The sequence below is a fragment of the Ranitomeya imitator genome, chromosome 5 (assembly GCF_032444005.1).
Source record: "Ranitomeya imitator isolate aRanImi1 chromosome 5, aRanImi1.pri, whole genome shotgun sequence".
NCBI lineage: Eukaryota > Metazoa > Chordata > Amphibia > Anura > Dendrobatidae > Ranitomeya > Ranitomeya imitator.
The window spans coordinates 416,533,454-416,545,065 of record NC_091286.1 but is presented as its reverse complement, the minus strand read 5'-3'; the positions used below and the strand labels follow the sequence as shown (position 1 = coordinate 416,545,065).

Below are 11,612 nucleotides of genomic sequence, written 5' to 3'. Positions count from 1 at the left end.
GCAATAATAAGCATTATTCCAACAGAGGGGCTATTGACGGGGCCATAAAACTGTGCGTGAGCTAATGTGGGGCAATCGTATTGCATTTGAGCATGATACAGTGAGGGTGCAATCATACAGTGGGAACTACAGTGGTGTCATTGTACATTTTAGGGGCTACTAAGGGGCCATTATGCTGTGTGTGGTGCTACTAGGCCATTATACAGTGTGGGGGTCATAATATAGTGTGGGGACTGCTAAGGGTTTATTATACACTGTAGGGTGTCACTAAAAAGCTATTATACAGTGTGAGGGCCATTATATAGTGTGGGGGCTCCATTGTACACTGTGGACTCATAATACAGTTTGGGAGGCATTTTACTCTGTATAGGAGAGCATCATACTGTGTATAGGTATAGAGGTGAGCTCATCATATTCTATATAGAGGAGCTGTCAGGGGGAAACACATGACATTATTAAATGTTAAGTGGGCACTTAATGCTATTGGAGAACTAAGAGTAATGTGACTGTCAAATGGGCAAACAGAGGGCATTATTACTTTCTAGGAGTAAAAATGTGAGCACTTTTTTCTAGGGCACTTGCACAGGTCATTAATATATTCTAGAGGTTTATTTTACCATCTAGAGGGCACGACAGATGCACTATAAATATGTAAGGGGCATAGTGGTCTGCATTACTATGTGGGCCAGTAAGTGGAACACTGTTATTATTCCAAACATCAGGTGCAATAATAGTGACACATACAGCAGCAGCGGCTCAGCATTGAGGTATCAGCAGGATGAGGAATTGGTGCAAGTTGTGAATAGATAGGGACAGTGCTGGAAATGTGAGAAGTCAAATGTGTTTTTGTTGTAAACTCTGCAGTGAAGTTCCCATGTTGGTCTGGACAAGATGGAAAAAATGGGAAAAGTGAGCAACTCCATCAGAAAGAACATTAGCTGTAAGTCAATCTATAACTGCCCTGTGATCTCTTACATGTTCTGCAGGAATGGTATTTATTACTATATGGCTACCCTATGGAAGCAATATCGGTTTTGGTCTTTGTGTAGAGATTTATTTTTAGTAGCAGCATGGTCTTCTGCTGAGGGTCTCCTATATCCATTAGTAGGGTGTGCCCCATAGTCGTAATAATCAGGGTTACCTGGTTAGGGGCCCACTCAGACATTTTGCTCACCTGAGCCAAACTCCTAGCTACACCTCTGTTTATGACTGATACAACATGGATACATTTTCTATACCTATGTATCCATTACAATTTGTGGGCGTCCCTCCTATTTTCTATTGGCTGCATTCACAGTGGCTCCAATTTACTAATATAATATATAGACCTTTTTTATTGATATTTTATCAACTTTAATACGTTACTCGCCACTGTTGTTCTGGCGCTCTGTTATTTGTATGACTCCCTTTGTGGGGTATGTGTTATCTTTATTAAAGGGGTTGTCCAGTCCAAATTGATAAGTCTGCAGTCACAGTGTGTGCGCTATGAGGATTTGCAGGTTTCTGAGCCAGGAACAGAGGTTATGTATGCGTTATACAGACTCCCAACCAGCGGGTGCAGCCTAGTTCCATACACTTGGAATAATCTTTTGTATAGCACAATAGGTCATTTCACCCTACGAACAAGTGTTTTGCTTGCTTGTCAGTTGATTGGGAGCCTGTTTGGACTTTAAAATTATCATGAAACAACCTCAAGTACATCAGTTAAGTAGCTTGTTCCTGTAAAGAAATACAGACGTCATACAGAGGTCCAATAAATGAGTCACAGTTGAGACCCATAGTGTCTATAATAGACCTCGGCTGACTATTTTCTAATGCAGCACCTACTGCAAATACGTTATTAGACATGACTTTGTCCAACGCAATTGTTTAGAAAGTCACAAAGTTATTTCTAGAATCCCTTACCCACAGACATATAGGCTTACCTGCAGATAATTTCATCCTTCATATGGACACAGGTTGCATTATTCTGACAAGTGGTTTTACAGTTTGATTCACATGTGAAAGTTTCTTTGTTAAGAGTGTATTCCGAGTAGTCATATAAAGAGCAAGTGAAGTAGGGAACTAATTGATCCAGAGTGTCTGATGAAAGAAAGATGAAATGATAAGATTTACTTACAATGCATACATATTTTATTTACACCAGTCCCATTATAACATTGGACATTTTAATATATCGATGAGTGCACTGTACTTGCCTTATGCTGTTGTATCTATAATCTCTGTGCTTGATTTCTAAATTGAATCCCCGTTTGGCACATGTTACACAGCCAATAAGCCTTCAGGGATTGCCTGCAAGTCATTGTAATGCCGTAGCCAACTTGTTAGCGTATTACTGTGACTGACTGGCCTTCATTTTTTTTGTGGGCATAGTACTTCTGTTTCCCACACCAGCATGACCAGCATTTTTCATCATGTCCTACAATTATTTGTTGTATAGCTATTGAATTACTGAGTGTAATATCTGTATTGTGCATACTAGACCCATTGTTTGGGGTCCAAGGGGTCTTTATTTCCCCCTTTTCTCTTTGGGGTGGTCTCCATTATTGGTGTTTTTAATGCTTATGTTTTTATTTAACTATTTTTCATGTGGTATGTGTTGTTTGGACTTTAATAAATAAACTTTTTCTATCTATATTTATACTCTAGGGTGTTCCCCAGGTTTTGGTATGTCTCTTTTCTTTTTGTGTTTTTGATATTCTATTTTTGACATACAGTGGGGCAAAAAAGTATTTAGTCAGTCAGCAATAGTGCAAGTTCCACCACTTAAAAAGATGAGAGGCGTCTGTAACTTACATCATAGGTAGACCTCAACTATGGGAGACAAACTGAGAAAAAAAATCCAGAAAATCACATTGTCTGTTTTTTTAACATTTTTTTTGCATATTATGGTGGAAAATAAGTATTTGGTCAGAAACAAAATTTCATCTCAATACTTTGTAATATATCCTTTGTTGGCAATTACAGAGGTCAAACGTTATCTGTAGGTCTTCACAAGGTTGCCACACACTGTTGTTGGTATGTTGGCCCATTCCTCCCTGCAGATCTCCTCTAGAGCAGTGATGTTTTTGGCTTTTCGCTTGGCAACACGGACTTTCAACTCCCTCCAAAGGTTTTCTATAGGGTTGAGATCTGGAGACTGGCTAGGCCACTCCAGGACCTTGAAATGCTTCTTACGAAGCCACTCCTTCGTTGCCCTGGCGGTGTGCTTTGGATCATTGTCATGTTGAAAGACTCAGCCACGTTTCATCTTCAATGCACTTGCTGATGGAAGGAGGTTTGCACTCAAAATCTCACGATACATGGCCCCATTCATTCATTCATGTACCCGGATCAGTCGTCCTGGCCCCTTTGCAGAGAAACAGCCCCAAAGCATGATGTTTCCACCACCATGCTTTACAGTAGGTATGGTGTTTGATGGATGCAACTCAGTATTCTTTTTCCTCCAAACACGACAAGTTGTGTTTCTACCAAACAGTTCCAGTTTGGTTTCATCAGACCATAGGACATTCTCCCAAAACTCCTCTGGATCATCCAAATGCTCTCTAGCAAACTTCAGACGGGCCCGGACATGTACTGGCTTAAGCAGTGGGACACGTCTGGCACTGCAGGATCTGAGTCCATGGTGGCGTAGTGTGTTACTTATGGTAGGCCTTGTTACATTGGTCCCAGCTCTCTGCAGTTCATTCACTAGGTCCCCCCACGTGGTTCTGGGATTTTTGCTCACCGTTCTTGTGATCATTCTGACCCCACGGGGTGGAATTTTGCGTGGAGCCCCAGATCGAGGGAGATTATCAGTGGTCTTGTATGTCTTCCATTTTCTAATTATTGCTCCCACTGTTGATTTCTTCACTCCAAGCTGGTTGGCTATTGCAGATTAAGTCTTCCCAGCCTGGTGCAGGGCTACAATTTTGTTTTTGGTGTCCTTTGACAGCTCTTTGGTCTTCACCATAGTGGAGTTTGGAGTCAGACTGTTTGAGGGTGTGCACAGGTGTCTTTTTATACTGATAACAAGTTTAAACAGGTACCATTACTACAGGTAATGAGTGGAGGAAAGAGGAGACTCTTAAAGAAGAAGTTACAGGTCTGTGAGAGCCAGAAATCTTGATTGTTTGTTTCTGACCAAATACTTATTTTCCACCATAAAATGCAAAAAAAATGATAAAAAAACAGACAATGTGATTTTCTGGATTTTTTTTCTCAGTTTGTCTCCCATAGTTGAGGTCTACCTATGATGTAAATTACAGACGCCTCTCATCTTTTTAAGTGGTGGAACTTGCACTATTGCTGACTGACTAAATACTTTTTTGCCCCACTGTACTTCTGGGCAGATCCCCTTTATTATTTCTGTGTGGCTACTACTGTTGATGGTGCCCTCCTTTCTTGTTTTTGTTCTCCAGCCCCATAGAATGTAATGCAGCACAGCCCCCAAAGAATGTAATGCAGCCAGCCCCAATAGAATGTAATGCAGCACAGCCCCAATAGAACGTAATGCAGCCAGCCCCAATAGAATGTAATAAATCCCCCCCATGGAATGTAATACAGCCAGCCCCAATAGAATGTAATGCAGCCAGCCCCAATAGAATGTAATGCAGCCAGCCCCCCATATAATGTAATACAGCACAGTCCCCATAGAATGTAATATAGCACAGCCCTCATAGAATGTAATACAGCACAGCCCACATAGAATGTAATGCAGCCAGCCCCCCATATAATGTAATACAGCACAGCCCCCATAGAATGTAATATAACACAGCCCCCATAGAATGTAATGTAGCACAGCCCCCATAGAATGTAATGCAGCACAGCCCCCATAGAATGTAATGCAGCACAGCCCCCATAGAATGTAATGCAGCACAGCCCCCATAGAATGTAATGCAGCCAGCCCCCATAGAATCTAATGCAGCCAGCCCCATAGAATGTAATGCAGCCAGCCCCATAGAATGTAATGCAGCACAGCCCCCATATAATGTAATGCAGCTAGCCCCCCATAGAATGTAATGCAGCACAGCCCCCATAGAATGTAATGCCGCAGCCCCATAGAATGTAATGCAGCACAGCCTCCATAGAATGTAATGCAGCCAGCCCCCCATAGAATGTAGTGCAGCACAGCCCCCATAGAATTTAATGCAGCACAGCGCCCATAGAATGTAATGCAGCACAGCCCCCATAGAATGTAAAGCAACTCAGCCCCCATAGAATGTAATGCAGCCAGCCCCAATAGAATGTAATGCAGCCAGCCCCAATAGAACGTAATGCAGCCAGCCCCAATAGAATGTAATAAATCCCCCCCATGGAATGTAATACAGCCAGCCCCAATAGAATGTAATGCAGCCAGCCCCAATAGAATGTAATGCAGCCAGCCCCCCATATAATGTAATACAGCACAGTCCCCATAGAATGTAATATAGCACAGCCCTCATAGAATGTAATACAGCACAGCCCACATAGAATGTAATGCAGCCAGCCCCCCATATAATGTAATACAGCACAGCCCCCATAGAATGTAATATAACACAGCCCCCATAGAATGTAATGCAGCCAGCCCCCATAGAATGTAATACAGCACAGCCCCCATAGAATGTAATACAGCACAGTCCCCATAGAATGTAATGCAGCCAGCCCCAATAGAATGTAATGCAGCCAGCCCCCCATATAATGTAATACAGCACAGTCCCCATAGAATGTAATATAGCACAGCCCTCATAGAATGTAATACAGCACAGCCCACATAGAATGTAATGCAGCCAGCCCCCCATATAATATAATACAGCACAGCCCCCATAGAATGTAATATAACACAGCCCCCATAGAATGTAATGCAGCCAGCCCCAATAGAATGTAATGCAGCCAGCCCCCCATATAATGTAATACAGCACAGTCCCCATAGAATGTAATATAGCACAGCCCTCATAGAATGTAATACAGCACAGCCCACATAGAATGTAATGCAGCCAGCCCCCCATATAATGTAATACAGCACAGCCCCCATAGAATGTAATATAACACAGCCCCCATAGAATGTAATGCAGCCAGCCCCAATAGAATGTAATGCAGCCAGCCCCCCATATAATGTAATACAGCACAGTCCCCATAGAATGTAATGCAGCCAGCCCCAATAGAATGTAATGCAGCCAGCCCCCCATATAATGTAATACAGCACAGTCCCCATAGAATGTAATATAGCACAGCCCTCATAGAATGTAATACAGCACAGCCCACATAGAATGTAATGCAGCCAGCCCCCCATATAATGTAATACAGCACAGCCCCCATAGAATGTAATATAACACAGCCCCCATAGAATGTAATGCAGCCAGCCCCAATAGAATGTAATGCAGCCAGCCCCCCATATAATGTAATACAGCACAGTCCCCATAGAATGTAATATAGCACAGCCCTCATAGAATGTAATACAGCACAGCCCACATAGAATGTAATGCAGCCAGCCCCCCATATAATGTAATACAGCACAGCCCCCATAGAATGTAATATAACACAGCCCCCATAGAATGTAATGCAGCCAGCCCCAATAGAATGTAATGCAGCCAGCCCCCCATATAATGTAATACAGCACAGTCCCCATAGAATGTAATGCAGCCAGCCCCAATAGAATGTAATGCAGCCAGCCCCCCATATAATGTAATACAGCACAGTCCCCATAGAATGTAATATAGCACAGCCCTCATAGAATGTAATACAGCACAGCCCACATAGAATGTAATGCAGCCAGCCCCCCATATAATGTAATACAGCACAGCCCCCATAGAATGTAATATAACACAGCCCCCATAGAATGTAATGCAGCCAGCCCCAATAGAATGTAATGCAGCCAGCCCCCCATATAATGTAATACAGCACAGTCCCCATAGAATGTAATATAGCACAGCCCTCATAGAATGTAATACAGCACAGCCCACATAGAATGTAATGCAGCCAGCCCCCCATATAATGTAATACAGCACAGCCCCCATAGAATGTAATATAACACAGCCCCCATAGAATGTAATGCAGCCAGCCCCCATAGAATGTAATACAGCACAGCCCCCATAGAATGTAATACAGAATAGCCTCATAGAATATAATGCAGCACAGCCCCCATAGAATGTAATACAGCACAGCCCCCATAGAATGTAATGCAGCTGTCTCCCATAGAATGTAATACAGCACAGCCCCCATAGAATGGGGCGGGCGCACACCCCCTGGACACCCTGACCGCATCAGCTGTAGGTAACTACTATACACTATATATATTGATGTGATGTGGGAACTGTTTGTAATTATGGTAATCATGGTGTTTATGGGTATATCCCCTTAGTTTTGGCCCTTTAGCTCTTTTTCCAGCGGCAATAGGCTTTGATATAATGGTGGCCACATACCAATTTGGTATGGAGTGGGGTTGGTCCAGGGTTCTGTGCTCCCCTGCGTTTCTGTGCATAGCATTTCTCTAGGATATGGTTCATACACTTCATTCTTGTTCACTAGTGTCTGTTATATTTTAATAAAGTGGATTTGTATTTTTGGAATATAATTTTGACTCTAATATCGTTTTTTCTGTGGTGTGTCCTTTGTTTGATGTGTCTGCCTATGGTGTGAGCAAATATATCATTTTTTTTAAATCACAGAATTAACTCACAATATTGCCCATCTCTGACTCTCTTAAACGTAATGTTGCCAGTCAGTGTTGCTGTGAGCGTTTTCGTGCTGCCATTGGAGATCGTATTTTTAATTGCATTTATCAGCTGTTCATTCAGGAACTTTATAGTTGTGATGTTTCCATTGTAGGAGAACTTAGAGGTCAATCTGATCTGAAACATGGAGTTCATAAATGAGCTGCAGGGAAAAAATAGAGTGATTAAATGCTGAACTATGTACATTGCATGGTATAGTCCAGCAAATCAATATACATTCATTATATACCGGTAACTAGATTTATGTATACTTTGGGCAGGCAACTTATAATTTGATGGTATAGTTATCAGCCATCGACCCTTTATTTAGGCACTCATTTAAATGCGTGTAAATGTGAACAAAACATACAAGTTTGACACCCAAAGGGACTGCCTGAAAATCAAACTGCCTGACTGTCTGGCGCTGCATCTCTGGGTGTAGAATGGAAAGTTTAGTAAGAAATGAGGCCTATACTTAGGTATAATAGACACATCCCACAATGGACAACAATAAGATGGATCTCACACACATACTAAATAGTATAGTGTTAGGGATAGTACCCATACTAGAAATCCTTCAAAACAATCTAAGACACTCCAAAATAGCATAGAGAAAACCCGAGAAGAAACACATGGAGTACATGTCCCAAAGTATAAAAATACGTTTTTATTGATACCAATATTAAAAACACAATCATAAAGTCATAACATATACAGAGTACACAGTAGGGGAAACTAAGGATGGCACTGAAAGTGTTAAAAGGATGGAAGACCCCCATACGCCGCTAATTCGGCTTTCTAATGTAAATGCCATTAAGTGCAGTTTTTAGGGTAAAGACGCCACCACATCTGACAGTCCGCAGGTGAACAACTACATCTCCCCAAGTGGGGTGCCACTAACCACAGAACGGCCTATATCACATTCAAGGCGGTTTTAATGGCTCTTACCCATATACTCAATCTCCGGTGTTAGGGGGGTCACCGCTGCAGCCCCAACGCGCGTTTCGCGTTGGCTTCGTCAGGGGGCAGTGCGGTGCATAGTACTGGGTCTGGTTTTATAATGCCTGACATACCGGATCAGGTGCGCCTAATTGCGGCGCATGTTCCCCATTCGTCCCACCGGGAAGTGCATCGCGGGCCGCATCCAACATGGCGCCGCGGCTCACAGTCACGTACTAGTGACGCCACTGAACCACAGATGTCATTACAGGGCGCCGCCCACAATGCCCCAGACGCAGGACATGGAAGACATGCGCACTAGGCACGGAACGGTGGAGATCTTTACGAAGTTAGTAACAGAGGAGTTTAAAAGGATAAGTAACTATAAATAAAGAGCAGAGACAGGCATTACGGGAGATTAAAATGTGGGATGATGTTGTGATTAAACCCGCGGACAAGGGGGGGGAAACATGGTCATCTGGCCAGTGGAGAGGTACGAAAAGGAGGCCTTCAGGCAGTTGAAAAATAGGGATACGTACACTCAACTGACACAAAACCCACTCCCAAAATTTCAGAACCAGCTCCAGGTTATTTTGGAGCTGGCATGTGAGAGAGGTCTCATAACTAAAAAGATCTTGGGGGGATTGCTGCCACAAAACCCGGTGATACCTACCTTTTACCTGCTCCCCAAGGTCCACAAAGATCCTGCTTTCCCTCCAGGGCATCCGATTGTCTCTGGCATAGGGGGGCTTTGCGATATGACATGTAAGTTCATTGAACACTATCTAAGACCACAGGTGGAGACGCTGCCCTCCTATGTCAGGGACACTACGGACGTCCTGAAACGGGTTGATGGCCTTGTTGTGGAGGGGGATATGTTCCTGGTGACAGCAGATATTGAATCTCTGTACACGAGTATTCGGCACGTGGATGGCATGAGGGCGACGAGATTTTTTCTTGAGTCAAGTAATCTTGAGGCGGACATAAGTGAGCTTGTGTTGGAGCTGTTGGATTTTGTGTTGACACACAATTTTTTTGTATTTAAAGATCGTTTTTTTCTCCAGAGGCAGGGCACTGCAATGGGGGCGGCCTGTGCACCGTCGTATGCAAATCTGTTTTTGGGTTTTTGGAAGAGGGAGGTTTTCTGTGACGGCGTACAGGCCGCCCCCCAAATCCTCGGTTGGTATAGATATATCGACGATGTGCTGTTTATCTGGCAGGGCTCTGTCTCTGGATTACAGAATTTTATGACCGACCTTAATCGCAACGGCTCCAACATCCGACTCACCTATGTGTATCATCAAAAGGAAATTTCCTTTCTTGATATCATCCTGAAGGTACAGGAGGATGGGTCAATATATATGGACATGTACCGCAAGGAGACCTCTGTCAATGCCCTCCTGCACTCCACGTCCTCACATCCTCCCTCCACAATAAGGGCCATCCCTGTTGGACAATTTCTTCGGGCTCGAAGGATTTGTACCTCAGATGCGATGTTTGAGGGACAGGCTGTGGACATTGGGGAGAGGTTTAGGGCACGTGGGTATAGTGGTCGCTCAATTAAGAAGGGTTACCTTAGGGCTAGAAGAACTAAAAGAAACAATTTATTGGCCGATAGGAAAGTGGAGAGTAGGAAGAAGAAAAATTGGGACGGTCAACCACGATACATATCCACCTACAATCACAGATGGGATCTCATGAGATCCATCATGAACAAACATTGGTCCGTCTTATTGACGGACGGTACTTTGCGCAAACATTTGTCTGATCGCCCCCTCATGACAGCACGGAGGAGTGTGAATATACGCAACATGGTGGTACATAGCCACTATGTCGCAAAAACACCAGGCTTGTTTGGTGTGGGACAGCAGAGAAGTGGCTTTTTCCCATGTGGGAGTTGTCTTGCATGTAAGAACTTGGTGAGGTCCACATCGTTCGCGTCATCGGATGGAAGAAATTTCAAGATTAGGGAGCACATTACGTGCAATTCTACCTTCGTAGTGTACTACGCGGTGTGCACATGCAACCTAATTTATGTAGGATTAACCTCACGTGAACTGCGTGTTCGGGTTCGCGAACACGTACGTGACATTATGGGAGCCTGAGATGCGAGCGATGTGGACAATCTAAAACCAATATCGAGACACTTCCGTTTACATCATCACTGTGATCCCAAACATTTGAAGATATGGGGTATTGACAAAGTACGTGCTGGCATTAGGGGAGGCGATCTGAAGCGCAAATTAGCACAATGTGAGTGTAGGTGGATTACGCTTCTTAATACCATGTCCCCATTAGGGCTCAATGAACATCTTAGTTTCAGCTCCTTTTTATAGATTCTGTCTCCAGTATTGTGTATTTTAGTTTTTATTTTCTGTGCTGTGTTTTGTATCTGTGTCCAATAGAGTTTTTTGTCTTTATGTATAGTCTTTATGCCCTACATCATATGTGTGCTTATGTATTGAATCTTCTGGATCGGATGTGTGGATCAATATGACATCGACCATGATTGAAGCACTGTCATCAGGTTCTCTCACCGAACTATTCACATTCACGAACTTTGGAAAATCGAATAGCGGACAATTGAAAGTGGATGTAGGATGTATTTTTCACTTATTGTATGTTTGTATTGTTTTTCTTTTCACTATTGCTTTTCATGTATTTTTTATATTTACCTTTTATTTATTCATTGTATACATTAATAGTACTGTATTTTTTATCTTTGCACTCACTTCCTGGTGTACTGGGAGGAATTTTTTGTTACATTAAGATACAGCTCTATGTGGTCTATAGTTTATTAATTACGAAAATGACATATATTTAGCAATCATATGTGAAGCATATATCGTTATGGGACGAGGTGCAGAATGATACCATACTCTGTATGTGCTACTTGAGCTGTAGTGTCATCTGTTGTACGAATTCCGTTCCTGTTATTTTTCACCTGCACTTTATTTATATATATAATTATCATAGCATAGTCCGCTGGCATATTCTATGCAC

At 42.9% G+C, this 11,612-nt stretch overlaps 1 protein-coding gene across 1 annotated transcript in view; it reads right to left on the bottom strand.

Moving 5' to 3' along the window:
• Positions 1-1,700: 1,700 nt before the first annotated feature.
• LOC138637788 (mucin-4-like) overlaps positions 1,701-11,612 on the bottom strand; it is a 124,838-nt gene continuing 114,926 nt past the window's right edge. The window contains exons 20-21 of the mRNA XM_069726710.1: positions 1,926-2,082; positions 1,701-1,719 (exon numbers count right to left, since the gene is read on the bottom strand). Coding sequence (XP_069582811.1) covers positions 1,701-1,719; positions 1,926-2,082 — 176 coding nt within the window. The remainder of the gene's footprint in view (positions 1,720-1,925; positions 2,083-11,612) is intronic.